Source organism: Pholcus phalangioides, unplaced genomic scaffold, assembly GCF_987345545.1.
Source record: "Pholcus phalangioides strain wild (caught in Gottingen) unplaced genomic scaffold, Ppha-v1.0 ptg000004l_1, whole genome shotgun sequence".
In the NCBI taxonomy this organism is placed as follows: domain Eukaryota; kingdom Metazoa; phylum Arthropoda; class Arachnida; order Araneae; family Pholcidae; genus Pholcus; species Pholcus phalangioides.
This window is the reverse complement of record NW_028301597.1, coordinates 13219059-13235489: the sequence shown is the minus strand read 5'-3', so window position 1 is coordinate 13235489 and position 16431 is coordinate 13219059. Positions and strand designations below refer to the sequence as shown.

Here is a 16431-nt window from a genome sequence, read left to right as displayed (position 1 = left end):
TCTAAAACATTTGTAAAAAATAAGTAATACACACAAAATTGTTCCAAAAGCAAAAAAAATCAAAAATATTTACCGGTGCTATCGTCATCATTTGAGAGCTGTGATTTTGAATCCCTTATACAAGTGGGCTGGTATTCTGGATCATCTGAATCTGATAGCTCTGACAAAGAATAATGTGCTAATATATCTCTAAGTTCAGCCAAATCATTGGCATCTGATAAGTCTAAAAATCGTTTATGAGACATTGAAACACAACAAACATCGCTACCTTACCTAGGAAGACAAATGTGTTTCAACTATACTTACTTCTACATCGTTTCATAAAACTACATTCGTTGGCTGCTGAAATCTATATACCGTATATACTCGTGTATAAGCCAACTTGTATTATAAGCCGACCCCCCACTTCAGGACCACCAAAACTGCAATAAATTGAAAAACCGTTGCATAAGCTGACCCAAAAAAAATCAGTGCATTTTAGAGAAAAAATTCTTATATTTTTATGCAAAATGAATAGTTTGCGGAAATTTAAAATAGAAAATGATTCAAACTTTTTAATCCCTTTCTTCTGAATCTCCAAGCTCATCGTAATCCATCAGATCATCATAGGGGGTGCTGCATCTTCATTTTTATCCTCATCTGGGCTGCTATCGCCATTGTCACTTTCAAAGAGGATATCATCTTCAGTTCCGTCCATCGCATTGCTGATGCACCACTTTTTGAAGGGTAGGATGATAATTTTGGTAGAAACCGAATTCCACGCCTCATGCACCTATTGGCACATTAGGCCGATGCCAGGTATCTTCAACGCACCACTTTTTTGTAGTTTCTTTATCATTGGAACTCATCCATTCGAACCGCAAATTCCTTAAATAGTCTTTGAGAAACTTGTTGATGATCACATCTAAAAGCTGTACAATCGAGGTTGCCCACCTGGTATCAACGACAATGATGTTTTCGATTTCTTTGCCTCGGCTTTGACATTATCAGTTCTGTGGGGTTTGAACATATCCTATATCAATAATGCCGGTTTCTCGAACACTGCTACAAAAATGACTACTGGTTGTGGGGAGGGGGGGGGGGTCAATATTTTCTGATTAAAAACTGACTCCAGTATAAGCCAACAACCCAACCCCCCCCCCCCCCACTTGAGGAACAAATTTTTCCACAAAAAACTCTGCTTATACATGAGTATATACAGTATGTACTTCTGAATTTTCAATATGAGTATGCATTCTTTAGCATTTTGGGTATAGCTGATAATATTAGTTTTCTTTTTCAAACACTTTTTCTCTAAAATTTCGCTACTCAATGCAAGGATAAATGATGATTCTTGATACAATTTGTTCGTAGTACAATGCTATCAGTTGATTAGTAATCTAATGCACAAATGAGAATGTATTTCCTTTTTCTGGTTTCCAACATTTTTCACACTGAAAATCAATTTAATAATAAAAACATAAATCATGTTATTTTTTACTTCATCAGACGCATAGATTATGAAATCATTAGATTAGATGACGCATTAGATGAAAGTATTGAAAGAGCAGAAGAGTATAATAGTAAAGAAGTGGTGTGCGATGGTTGTATTATATATATTGAGCTTCACGAAAAGTAACTTAATTGTGGACATTATTCAGATATATAGATAAGCGAAAATATATTTGAACACATATCTAATAAATATAATAATGCTGTTGCAAGAGAAAGAAAAAATAGTCTATAGCTTATTCCTTTAGGCCTGCTGGAAGGACTTTTCAGTCCCTTGAGGCTACAAAGTGTTTGTAATATGTGTGCATCCATTTTTTTTTTTTTTTTTTTTTGTGTATTATATGTTTGTATTTGAGTAACACATGTCTAGATTTGTGTATTCGTGTAACATATGTCTGAATTTGTGTATTACATGTTGGTATTTGTGAAATAAAAAAAAAAATTTTTTTTCAGCACACAAATCTCAGAAATGTGGCGGCATGCTCTCGAATACTTTGAATATAGAGATATAATTTAAATTTTTCCTGCAAAATGGTGAACATATAAAACATGTTTTTTGCAGTGTAAAGACACTGAATATATTTAAGAATCAAAATTGAAAAAAAAAATTGCAATTTTGAAAAAATTAGTCAATCAAATTTTTAAAACTAAAATTGGTATTTATTGTACTTATAAATATATTGATAGAATAATTAAAAGGCTGAATATAATATGAGCCACTCTTGTTGCATGATGACTGCTTCAGGCAAATTATCTATCTTTTGCTTAAAGTGGATACCCCTCAAGAGTGATGCCTGTAGAATGTTTGCTTAGGTCGTCGCAAGTTTCCTTGATTTGATCCAATTCTGTAATAAAGTACAGTAGCAAGAAATTAATGTGTGTCAGGAAAACTTTATAAAAACTTAAAAAATATCGATTATATTTCACAGTACTTCAGAAATTTTTCTTTACACATGAACTAATGACAGTGAAATAATAACGCAGATTACAATTTTTTAGCTTATTTGAAATTCAAAATCAATGAAAATAAATACAAATAAAAAATAATATAATACTCATAAATTATTAATTTATCTTTTTATTCGCGCAACACTTATTTTGTCAACTTTCAAGTAACTTTTTTTCTTCCATATTATTGTGTTTCGGACTTGAAAGAGAACTGTCTAATGAGTACCACAGTATTTTTTAATACATATTTTTTAAAAATAATCTTTAAATTCCTTTTTTATTATCACTTAAGAAATGTCGAAAAAATGTGTCCCAATTTTCGATGAGGAGAGAATTTCACTCTGTCCATTAACATAAATGTTTTTTTAAATATAATATATTTTTTCTAATTCTTTTTGTCATGCGGTAGGTGAGGTTTGAAGAAATCACAATTGCCATCCATATAAATTAATAATTTTACAGGGTTCCTAGCAAAATCTGCTCGATAATTTCTGTGACGCTGCCTGACCAAAGGGACATACACGGTCACGCACATACAGGGCCGTCATGTCAACTTTTTCCAGGGGGGGGGGGGGAAAGCAAAGCACATGTACTCAATGTATGTATATATATATTTGTATATATATATAATTTTTAGTGTATTTTCGAAAGCCATTGGCTTTCGTTCATTTAGGGGGTGATTAGGGTCATTTATCGTCATTTGGGGGGGGGGCTTCCCCCCCCCCTAAATGACGGGCCTGCGCACATATAAATTGTAAAAATTCTTCACTTTGACATTGATGCACCTGATATTCTAAATCTTATTACTTTTTACTGCCCACGAATCAATCTTAGATGGCTGCCGAATACGGGCGTGGGCACGAATACGGGACACCCTGGAACGTATTTGTATGTCTCATTATATTTTTTAATCTCGTTTATTGAACATCGTGAAAAGAGCAGGGTGACGCAAAGGTATAAGAGAATGTAAAAGAGGGTGCAGCGATTGATTGTTGGCGATGTTTTCTGAAAGAACATTGTGATTTCTGTTTGCTGTTTCTTCTTCTTCACATCATCAAGTATGTTGGAATATGTTGACAAGACTTCCTCTACAAATATTTCTACATGTGAAGAACGTACCATAGAGAGATCTATATCATGAAAACAATCTATTGCTGATTTGGACTTGTGAAGCCATAGGCGGAAATAGATTTGGAAGTCTGGGGGTGGGGGGCACAGTCATTATTGCTGGTGGGCACGATGATGTCAATTCATATATATGCACATACATTAAATCTGTCGACTCTATCTTTGACGCTTCCCCATATCTCTGCTCATGTATGAAGCCCTCCCGCTATGTTTCTCATGGTGAACTTGTCCTCCACTTTATCTTGATCTTCATCTAGTACCGCTTGTTTCATGAGCAATCAGCTGCATTAATTCCTCCTCAGTCAATGCCTCTGAATTGCTATTAATTAGCTGTTCGACTTCTATATCCACGATTGAACCCTTTCTCCACTCATCTATTTCACTAACGTGACAATCTCTTCAGTTGGCTCTGTAGAAATGGTTGTTCCTGGAGTGCACATTGTGGAGAAAGGTTAATCCAACCCAAGTTGACTGTTTCTCTCTTACGAGTTGCCATGGTTCTAGTGATGACAGTAATGACATTAGCAACAACGTAATTCTTCTATACCTTCAAGACATTTTCTGCATTTGCATCTTCTTCTATTGCATGCACAATCATCTTCATTGAGTGATATGTATAGTGAGCCTTGAATGTTCGCATTACCCCTCGATCAAGGAGCTGAATGATAGATGTTGTATTAAGAGGCATATAACAGACTTCTACACCATCAGCTTTGACCTCATTGATATCTGGGGGTCCAAGAGTTTTATCCAGTATCAAAAGAACTTTGAGAATGACATGTTTTCACTCTCAAGGTACTTCCTGATTTTGGAACGAAACATTGTTTAAACCAATCCAGGAAAAGTGTTTTTGTAGTCCAAGCTTTTCTTCATTCAAAATACTGTGCGGGAGCTTCGATTTATCCTTTCCCTTCAATGCTCGCGAATTCACAGATTTGAAAATGATGATGGGCTCTATCATGTACGCATTTGCACGAAACATAGTAAGTCTACCTTAATTTGCCTTAAAACCAAGGGCTCGCTTTCCTTCTCGGGTGATAAATGTTCTCTGTGGCATTTTCTTCTGAAATAGAGCAGTTTCATCAGCGTTAAACACCTGCTGAGGTGAACAACCCTTCTTTTCAATAATTTTCTGCAGAGTTTTTGGAAATTTTCTAGCTGCCTCCTGGTCAGCAGCGGCTTGATTGCCAGTGATTTTTACATTGCATAATCTGAATCGTTTCTTAAACCTATGAAATCAACCTTTACTTGAATAAAATTCTGATGAAATAGACGTTTCACCAGCCCTTCCCTTTATAGAAGAGTAAAATCTTTACGCCTTTTTCCATTATAATATTACAATAAATTGGACTACCTTCTTTTTGTAACAGTCTTGTACCCATGAAAAAACCCCTGCATTTTCTGTATGCATCACCTATGGAGTCCATGTGTTTCTCAAAGTTTTCGCTGCCACAGGTGCAGCTACATCTGATCGAATTTCAGATTCCTTTTTTCTGATATATCTCACCGTAGGTTCGTTGATTCCGTAATGGCGAGCCACAGCAGCAATTGACTTACTTTTGCCAAACATAGCCAATATATAAAATTTTTCTTGTAAATTTTCACTTTTTTTCTTGTCTTTTCGGAGCATTACCAGTACCACTAGACAAATGAGCCATCTTAAACACACACAACTCAAATTTTGTAAACAAAACACGTGGCTCGATGATAACAGTAATGACATTAGCAACAATGACGATTGCTGAGTGTTGCCAAGAAAATTTCCAACAATGAAGGAGAAAAAAAACAGAATACAGGAACTGCGAATACGGGGGGGGGGGGGGAATGTATATCATTTCTTGGTAATATACCATTGAAAAGCACATTGCAGAGAGATGTTAACATTTTGCCACCACCACCCTTTCCAAAATCAAATTGTATATATGACCTTGCATACAATACCAGTTTCCTTGGAAATCTCAAAGAGATAATTGAATTCAAATCATTGCTTCAACATATAATATGAAGGTTAATTGTTCTCTACCCACAGGCAGGGAAAAAAAGCAAGAGGATAAAATGTTTTTCAGAAGAGATAGAAAAGTTAAGAGCTGGTATTGGATTTGTTTTCAACAATGGAAAGTAGAGTCCTCTTTAGATCCCTTCATATATTTACTCAGAGGACAGATTGTTCCTTGGCCAACTTTCTTTTCCAGTGTATAAAATCTCACCCTTCAACTGATTTGACATTTTTTTCTCAGTAGAAAATGGAGGAAAATACCGATAAGGATTTTTTTCTCTCTCCCCAGGATCTGAAAAATAAACTTCCATGGAAAAAGTGAAGGTAAACCGCTTGAATGTAGATTTATCATCTTTGACATGTTTTCCCTTCAGATTTTGCCATGTATTTAGAATTTCTCTGACTTTTGACAAATATTTCACATTTTCCCTGACATTCCCAGACCGTTTTCCCGATTCCCTGACTTTCCAGGTAGCTGAGAACCCTGTTTTACATATTGATTAAAAATGAAAACATTAAATTGATAACCAAATTTCTTGCTAACATCTCGTATTTTTCTAACTTTAAGTATTTGTATGCTGAACACTGGTGTGGGGAATCGGCCAAAGCCGTCCGGATATTATATATATTTTTCCTTGTGGTTGGTAAAGAAGTCAAAGCCGTCTGGAGATGACGCTCTATGTTTTTGGTTGAGGTGTCACATGTTGCGCGCGTATGTAGTGATTTTTGTGATTTGGTTTTGTTAATTAAAGTAAATTAAATAGATTATTCTATTGTCAATCACTATAACTGGTGACCTATATTGTGAAGAGGACAGGCAAGCAGAACAAAATGGCAGATAAAAATGCAACTGGTTCGGCAGAGATCGCCCATGTTTCCGTAAAAGCTCCACCGTTTTGGCGAGCAAATCCGAGATCTGGTTTAGGCAGATGGAAAGTCAGTTTCTTCTTGCAGGAGTGACAGCCGAGGTGACCAAGTATCACCGCATCGTATCTGCCTTGCAACCAGAGAAGCTGTCTGTTGTCCGGGACATTATCACCAGCCCGCCCACCGCAACATCTTACGCTAAACTAAAACACTGTTTGTGCACGCAGTATGCAGACTCGGAGGAACAGCTGTTACGCAGGCCTCGAAGTGAAAATTTGAAAAAAAAAAAATAGGAAAAATAGGAGGGAAAAAATGGAATTCCCGAATTATCGTGGCATTTAAAAATGTTGTGCCATTAAGATTCACACCTTATATACTTCAATTATAGTATTATCTATAGATATTTTAGGAAACTCAAGTTCTAATGAATTTAAAAATCTTTCATTTCCACAGAATTTGGTATCAAAAACAATGTAAATAGCAAAACTAAAAAGAAATTAATCAAATTGCTACTGTTACTTGAAAAGTCCAACTATTGATCGTGATTCACCCCCCCCCCTTCTTTTCGAAGAAAGAAAAAAACCTGTCTAGGTGCCATAAAAATGTAACCCATGCATGCTTAACCCATTGTCCAAGTCATCTGTTGTGGCAGCTCACAACTTCAAATCTTATTTTGTAAAAATGAGCCAAGCGAAACTTCCATATCGTTCAAGAGACCCTGCGGCACAGATTCAGGTCATTCAAGTGGCTCGCGTCACATTCGCAGATCACCGCAGCACAGTTCCAGATTACCCAGGTTACCCCAGCTGCTGTTCCACTTCACTTAAATAACATGTGGCACATTCCTAGATCACTTAAGTGACTCACAGCAGAGTTCCAGACCACTCAAGTACCCGTGGCACGTTTACACGTCATTCAAGTGACCCGCGGCACATTCCTTGATCAGTAAATATGTCGCAGAATATTTACAGATCGCCGCAGCACAGTTCCAGAACACTCAATTGACCCATGAAACTTGTAAAAGATCACTAAAATAACCTGCATCACGGTTTCACATTCTCTAAGTATACTACTATTACTAAACCAGACATGTAAATCGTCCATATTCCTCGGTGGAACCTCTAAAGAATTGGTACATGTTGGAGTGTACGTGTAGTGAAACCTGGCGTGAAGTTTCGTTTCTGTGTAATACTTGTTATATGTGTAGTGCTGTCATCTGCCACCAGCTCTTCTTCAAGTATACTGTGGCACATTCCCAGATCATTTAAGTGACCCGCGGAAAATTTACAGATCACCGCGGCACAGTTCCAGAGTACCCAATTGACCCAGACATATTTACAGGTCAGCTTAAGTGACCCGCGACACATTTCGAAATCAATGAAATGGCCAACACTCTACTGAATGTTGAACACCGCTGATGTAGCACCTCCTGGAGTTACATTACACCCGAAGGATACAACGATTAGAATGGCCTGCATATTATGTTCATGAATTTTTTTTTTTTTTTCATAGACAACGGCAGTTGTCAATAGCATACACATGAACCTAGTTATGCCTTAAAAATATCAGATTGCTAACCAATGGCACCTCGGAGTTATCTTATGTGGCCCAGGACGAATAACAAAACCACACAAGTGGCTCACGAACGACCATCAAATCATTTAAATAGGACTCATTTCCAGATTACTTCAGTGGCCAGCGGCACATTTCCAGACCATTTACGCTGCCAACGGCATATATACAGATCACCTAAGTGACCCCAAGCAAATTTCCAAATCACTTAAGTGGCTCGTAGTTCAGTTGCAGATTACTGTAAGTGTTGGGAGGCACATTTACATATCATTTGAGTGGCTCGATGTATTTTTTATAGATAATTTTAGTGGCACTCTTGACACATTTTTAGACCACTCAAGTGGCCCGCTGCACACTTTCAGATCATCCAAGTGACTTGTGGCACATTTCCAGGTGACTCAAGCGGCCCGCGGCACACTTTCAGACCACTTGAATTACTCGCGGCACATTACAACTTAACTCAACCTTTTGTGAACAGTGTGGGGCCACTTAATTAAGTGATCTAGAACAACGCCGCAGATTATTTGCGATCTGTAAATGTGCCGCGGGTCACTCAAGTAATCTGGAAATGTGCCACGGGCCAATTGAGTGATCTGGAAATATGCTGCGGGTCATTTAAATGAGGTAGGAATGCGCCGCGAACCACTTAATTTATCAGCAAGTGTACCGAGGCCACTTGAGGCACGCCATATTTAGGCCATGGGTTGAGCACATGCTTAAAAAAAAAGGAGCCGTTCAAGCATTACGTCAGCAAGTTTTTAGCGATTTTTGACCCCTTCTCAGAAAAAGTCAGCAAAACTCTAATCCTCCCCCTTTCAGCAAAATTTCATCAGCGCTCTGCCCCCTACCGCATATTGGGTGGATCAGAGATGTACGTGGGGCTCGTGGTCTTCCCCCCCTCCAGACGATCAAAAATATACTTTTTAATCAAAAAAATTTTTTTTTAATAATTAAAATTTCGAAAAAAAATATCTTATTACAATGAATTTCAGTTAATTTCAATGTTATTTGAAGGCCAAGAACTCAAAATTTTTAAGAAATTCATTGCATATCATTCATCAATCTATAAGCCCATAGGTGACCTGCGGTAAACACTTGGCCTGTACGGCCCAAATGTGGCCTGTCCCTTTCAAACCTAATTTTGTAAAAATGAACGAAGCTGCACATTCACAGATCGCTTAAGTGACCCGTGACATAATTCCCGACCATTTAAGCGATCTGGGGCACATTTATAGATCCCTTGAGTGACATGTGGCACAGTTTTAGAGCACTGGCGCGGTCACAAGTGCTGTTCTATAACACTCAAGTTATCCGCGGCCCATTCCCAAATTACTTAAGTGATCAGCGGCATAATCATGGATCACTTGTATGACGCACGCCACAGGACCAGAGCACTTGGATCCGCTAAGTATTTAGAGATCACTAAAGTGGCTCTGTAGAAGACTCAATAGGGAGAATGTTAGTTCAGGTGCCCACAAACTAGAGAAAAGTTTTATTTGTTTTTGGCGCACAGAGTAAGATGCGAAAAGATACAGTTATCGTCATATCCTGCTCCCGTGAAACTGAAAATTTTTTTCTTTTTTCCCTCTCTTTTTCGGTAGCGAGTTGTGAATAAAGCACGTCAAAAAGGGACAGAAAGCAGTGACATTTTATGGTTTCTCGGAATTTTCGTAATGAGATATTGGCCGCAAATAAAAGGAAGGAAAGGATAAAATAGGAATAGTAGGAGAGAATTGGAATAAAATAGGGCAACTGCGATGTAAGTAGAAAAATAGGAGGGCATTTCTAAAAAATAGGAAAAGTAGGAAAAATAGGAGCGCTGCGATGTCTGGGTTACGCGACCTAATTTCTGGGTTGCAACAGGGTGATCGGAAACCATCACGCCTTCTCCTGGAAATGCGAAGTAAAGCTGGGCAACGGGTGAGTGATGATACTTTGAAGTCTCTTTTCCTCCAGCGGCTGCCTACAAATGTTCAGCAAATATTAGCAATATCCAATGATAGCCTGGATAAATTGACAGAAATGGCCGATGCCATACTTGCCGCAGCGGAAAGCTCCACTGCAGTTCATGCGATGTCAACTGAAGCTTCACAAATGCAGACCATTCTAATGGATATTTCTTGTCGTTTGGAGCATCTCGAAACACGTGCTCGATCCCAATCAAGAAATCGCAACGGATCTCGCCAGTGTTCCAGAAGTCGTGACTGAAACTATCAGCACTGTTGGTACCACTGGCGTTTCAAAGAAAAAGCAACCAAATGTGTCCAGCTTTACAGTTTCAACCTGCAGGGAAACTAGCTGGACTGTCACTCGATGCTCAGAGTGAAGGCAAACTCGAGTGCTTCCGTCTATATCTGTCTGACCAATCATCTTCCATGAAGTTCCTCATTGATACAGGCGCGGATGTCTGTAATTCCTGCCACAACTGCAGAATCAAGTCGTCAGCCTGGAAAGTTGAAGCTTTTTGCAGCAAATAGAACTGTCATTAGAATCTATGGCCAACGCCTGCTTAAATTGAGCCTAGGACTACAAAGGACATTTCACTGACCATTTATTGTTGCAACAATTTCGCAACCCCTCATTGGGGCAGCTTTCCTACTTTGGTCCCTCACTTTGGCCTGTTAGTTGATGTTCGACAAGGATGTTTGGTTGATCCTTTAACACAACTTCGATCAAAAGGTCAAATCTCAACTGCACTTCAAGTAAAGTCCATGGATGGAAACTCGATCTTTCACTGCCTGCTAGTAGAATTCCCAACACTAACAGAAGCTTCCGTGGGTCCTAGACAAGTTCAACATGATGTGCAACACTTCATCGAGATGAAGGGGCTACCGGTCTATGTGAAGCCAAGGCGATTACCTGCAGACAAGCTGAAGGCTGCTAAACAAGAATTTGAATATCTTGTGGCGATTGGAATATGCAGACCATCAAAAAGCAGTTGAGCCTCACCACTTCACATGGTAAAGAAAAGCAATGGTGACTGGTGCCCATGTGGCGATTATCGAAAGCTCAATAGTGTAATGGTGCTGGACAGGTATCCAGTCCCACACATTCAAGACTGTGTACAAATGTTGGAAGGCAAACAAATATTCTCCACATTTGACTTAGCCAAGGCATGCCACCAAATTCCAGTAAAAGAACAGGATATCCCAAAGACTGCTGTGACAACACCATTTGGACTTTTTGAGTTTCTATACATGCCTTTTGGTCTATCAAACGCAGCTGCAACCTTTCAACGGTTTATGTATTATGTTCTCAGAGGATTGAACTTTTGTTTACCATATTTTGATGTCTTAGTGGCCTCAGAAAGTGAAACTCAGCATGTTGACCATCTGAAACAAGTTTTCCAGAGGTTTCAAGAATTTCGTGTTCTCGTCAACGCTTCCAAGTGCGTTCTTGGTCAAGTCTCTGTGAAATTCCTGGGTCACATTGTAGATTCAAAAGGTATTTTACCTCTTCCTGACGAAGTCTCAGCAATCATAAACTTTCCTAAACCAGACACCTTGAAGGAACTGCGTTGATTTCTGGCCATCAATAATTTCTATAGGCGTTCCATTCCTTTTGTTGCACAATCTCAAGCAGTGCTGAATAATTACCTGAAGGGTGCCACAAAGACTGATAAAAGGCCTATCAAGTGGTCAGACGAGTCCACCAAAGCATTCCAAAAGTGTAAGGATGAAGCAACCACACTATACCATCAGTCACCTACAGCTGCCTTAGCTATTGTGGTTGATGCATCTGACACTGCTGTGGGAGCTGCGTTTCAGCAACAGGTAGGAAAAGATTGGCAACCATTGGCATTTTACTCCAAGACGTTATCTCCAGCCCAGAGAAAGTACAATGCATATGATAGAGAACTGTTGGCAGCGTAGATGGCAATCAAATATTTCCGCCATATGGTGGAAGGCAGCTGTTTCGTGCTTTTCACTGATCACCGACCGCTTTCCTATGCATTTACACAAAAGGAAGACAAGTGCTTTCCTAGGCCAACTGAGGCACTTGGACTACATTAGCCAATTTACTACTGACATCAGGTATCTCAAGGGCACAGACAATGTAGTGGCTGATGCACTATCAAGAGTGAACATATCATCGATTAATACACCATCTCCCACGGAATTCAAACGAATGGCAGAGGAACAACTCAAAGATGAGGATATTCAGCAACTACTCACCAATCCTTCATCTACTTCCTTGACAATCCACTCTCTTCCTGTTGATGAATCAAAGCTTCAGCTGTACTGTGATGTCTCTACAGGACGCATTCGACCACTGGTTCCAGCCTCGATGGGTAGGGACATCTTTACTGCCTTGCATGGACTGTCACATCCTGGAGTAAAGGTCTCTGTGAAGCTAGTTCAAGAGCGTTTCGTGTGGCCCGCAGTGAAAGCTGACGCGATCACTTGGGCATGTACATGCACTAACTGTCAGAAGTCTAAAGCGAGTCGGCATACGAAGAGTCCACATGGGGAATTTTCACCACCTGATGCCAGATTTTAACACGTCCACATTGATATCGCCACATGATAGGCCCTTTGCCTCTATCAGAAGGCTACACATATTTCCTCACCTGTGTGGATCACTTCTCTAAATGGCCTGAAGCCTTCCCTATGCCGGTTAGCTCTGCTGACACTGTGGCCAAGGTTTTCTATGCTGGATGGGTTGCTTGGTTTGGTTCACCAACAGAATCACCTCAGATCAAGGTGTCCAGTTTGAGTCCTTTTTGTTCAAGGCTCTAACCAAGTTCTTGGGAACCAATCGTCAGAGGACCACATCATACCATCCGCAAGCAAATGGTCAAGTAGAACGCTTCCATCGAGACCTTAAGTCTGCTATCAAGGTTCATGCAACTAACCGCTGGGTAACAGTACTTCCTATGATTCTATTGGGTTTTTGAGCCGCCTGGAAGGAGGACTTGCAAGCTACAACTGCGGAAATGGTGTATAGTGCACCTATACAACTTCCAGGAGAGTTTTTCGTACCTAGTTGTCATCACCCAGATCCATCAAGCTTCTTTGATCAGTTAAAGACCACCATGGAAAATTTAAGCCCAAGACAGACTGTTCGCCACAGAAAACATTGTTTTTGTCAGCAAGGACCTGCTGTCTTGCTCATATGTCTTCCTCCGAAAGGACAGAGTGAAGAAAGGCCTAGAACCTCCATACGAGGGACCTTACCAGGTGCTGTCAAGATCAGAAAAGGTCTTCCAAATACTAATAAAAGGTCGACCAGTCTCTGTAAACATAGACAGAGTCAAACCGGCTTACATCTGCGGTGATGACCTGTCCTTCAATGCCCACAAGCCTTCCAACGATCAACAAGCAGCAACAACTTCAAAGCATCAGCAGGCAACTTCCAACGATCAGCAAGCAACAATAACTTCAAAAGATCAACAGACCTCCAGTGACAAGGACTAACCTTTCATGACCACTTGCTCAGGTAGACGGGTCAGATTCAGGTTGCCCTGCAAGTCGCTATCGCTGGTGGGGGACTACCTGTGGGGAATCGGTCAAAGCCGTCTGAAGATGACGCTCAGTGTTTTTGGTTGAGGTGTCACATGATGCACGTGTTATGTCCGTTCCATGTGTATGTAGCGATTTTTGTGATTTGTTTTTGTTAATTAAATAAATTGAATAGATTTTATCATTGTCAATCACTACACTGGGTCATAAAAGTAAAGGGCGGGATTAATCAACTGATTTTATAATTGTTTTAAATTAACAATCATGCCATCAATAAGTTGCACAAATTTTTGTTTAGAATGTAATTTTTCTATATTTTTAATAGTAATTATACACTTGCAAAATGATGATTTCACTCATGGAAATAGTACACTGCTCAAAACAATTAGGGGAGCAAGCAAAAAAGTGAAGAAAACCGTGCAAGACAGCCACATATTGGCATACAATGGATAGTACACGCGTATCAATGCGCAATACAGAAAAAAGACGTAAAGAAAATTTGGAATTAAGCTTTAATTCTTTGAAAATATGAAAAAAACATGAAAAGATGATTTAGGGCAACAATTTGGTTACATGTAAACGATAAAAAAAAAGTACTGTTTAGACATGATGCACGAGTTTTAATAGGGCGTGTGGTCTCCTCGAACAGCTAAGACTGCTGCACACCTGTTTGCCATGGATGCGATGAGGTTGTCGATCAGACTTTGGGGAATACTGTTCCACTCCTCAAGAAGTGCAATCTGCAAGTCTCGGACAGTAACAGGCGGCCTTGGTCGCGCAGCAATGCGTCGTCCGAGCATGTCTGATTGGATTCAGGTCAGGAGAGCACGCTGTATTGTTTCAGCTTCAAGCATGTTCTCCACCAGACGAGCTCTATGCGGTCGGGCATTATCATCCTGGAAAACAAAGGAATCTCCAATGGCTCCAGCGTAAGGGATGACATGAGGTCGCAGTATCTCGTCTGCATACCTTCGGGCCGTCAAAGTGCCATTCCGAATGATATGCAGGTCCGTACGTCCGCCTATGCTGATTCCACCCCATACCATCCAACCAGCTCGTCTGTATTGTGACCTTTCACAAACGAATGCTGGGTTATTTCGAGTGCCCCTGTCCCTCCATACCAGAACATGTCGGGTGTCACACTCCAGACTGAATCGGGACTCGTCTGTAAACAGCACTTGGCTCCAATCATGTTGCTCCCAATCTCGATGTTCAGCAGCCCATCTTCTTCGGGCTGCACGGTGGCGTGGGGTCAACGGAATGCAGACCATTGGCCTACGTGCATAGAGCCCTCCCTCATGAAGCCGATTACGTACTGTTTGGCTGGACACCCTTCGTCCTGTTGCCAAGAGCAACCGTCTTTGCAGCTGTGTAGCATTCTCTGTTCTGTTTCGACGGGCTGTTAACCGTACATACCGGTCATCAGTTGCTGTAGTGGCGCGTAGCCGACCTTGCCCTGGTGGACGTCTAACATTTCCTGTTTCTTGGAATCGATTCCACAGCCTTGCAACAACACTTCTGGCGACTCCAACAGCGTCTGCGACACTACGTTGTGTTTGCCCGGATTCCAGTCTGCCTATAACACGCCATGCCACGGATTCTGGTAAATCACGTTGTTGAGACATCCTCAAGTCACCTTGTCTCAAAAAAAAAAATACTGCGCAATCGAATTTCACAGTTACGGCAGTAAAACAGACGTTTCTGCAATATCCCAATTTCTGCCCTTATCTCCTTTTTCCGGTTTTTGACGTCATGAACTTTGATTTGCACATGAAGTTTTCTTCCGTTTCCTGCTAGGCTTTAAATTATGGATGATTCATTTTATGTTACTTATCGGTATACATCTTTGCGTAATTTTGTTAAATCCACATGCTCCCCTAATTGTTTTGAGCAGTGTATATTCCCTGCCTATCTCCATTGGTATTGTTTACAAACCGGCATTTCTCTGATTGCATAATTGAATACACATACATAAACCTCTGCTTTTGAATGGAAAAGTAATTTTTATTTCCATATGGAAAAAAGAGAAATTGGCTTTTCTTGCATGAAATCATCAGACATTAATTTTTTTTAGCATTTGCAATAATATTCTTATTAAAAAAAAAATCACACAAGTTGTCACATGGGAAAATGGGGGGGGGGGGGGGGGTATGCTGACAGTTTCCGCCCTGGGCCAAAGTTGATTGTAATTTTTTTTGTTTTTACAGTGTAAATTTACTTTGAACAGGCCTGACTTCAGGATGTGGGGAACTTGGTTGTTGGATAATCAGGGACAACTCAGTAGCATTACGTATCACACTCGGTTACTTTGAACTTTTTTACTTTACTTGGATAATTTGTTTAAATAATAATTTTATAAAAAAGAAATAAATAACTTAAATTATAGCTTTACATACCTCATCAACTGCTTGAGAATAATAATCAGGTTCCTCCATATCTTTGAGAAATGCAATCGGGCATGTTTCTTTTCACGAGGTCAAAACGTATGAACAGCAATAAACAAACATCTGTTTCTTGAAATTTCTCTAATTTGTTACTTTATTCAACAAAATAAAACTACCAATAACAAAAACAAATAGCATCATGTGACGATAATCAACACGAACATCCTCCATCTTATTTTCAAAAAAACACTTGCAGCAGCGGAGGAAAAAAGAAGGAACGTTATCTTCATTAACGAATCATCGCCACTCGTTAAATGTCGTGGACTTGTAACAGTTGCTCCCTGGTTTGCTGAGAATACCAATCTTTTCTAACATGCACTTTAGCATTCACCCACATGTTAGTCGATCAGCGCTTTGACAGCTGCTCCGTGAATACAACCATTACTAAATGTTCAAAAGCAATACTGAAAAATTATAATTCTTCACATTTTGAATGGGTACATGATAATGTTGAGTTCTTGGACATTACATTATTTGAAACAAAAATTAGCATAAGAGCCACCTCACTTCATGGGCCCAGAGC

At 39.7% G+C, this 16431-nt stretch overlaps 1 protein-coding gene across 11 annotated transcripts in view; it reads right to left on the bottom strand.

The window, feature by feature from the left end:
- The window catches only part of LOC149086559 (uncharacterized), a 135189-nt gene that overhangs the window by 70441 nt on the left and 48317 nt on the right, over window positions 1-16431 (bottom strand). Inside the window, exon 1 of one of the 11 annotated variants that reach the window (XM_089230918.1) lies at window positions 74-415. The exons of the other annotated variants lie outside the window; for them this stretch is intronic. Coding sequence (XP_089087044.1) covers window positions 74-245 — 172 coding nt within the window. The 5' untranslated portion in view covers window positions 246-415. Of the gene's footprint in view, window positions 1-73; window positions 416-16431 lie in introns of those variants that run through there. 11 annotated transcript variants of the gene reach the window in all.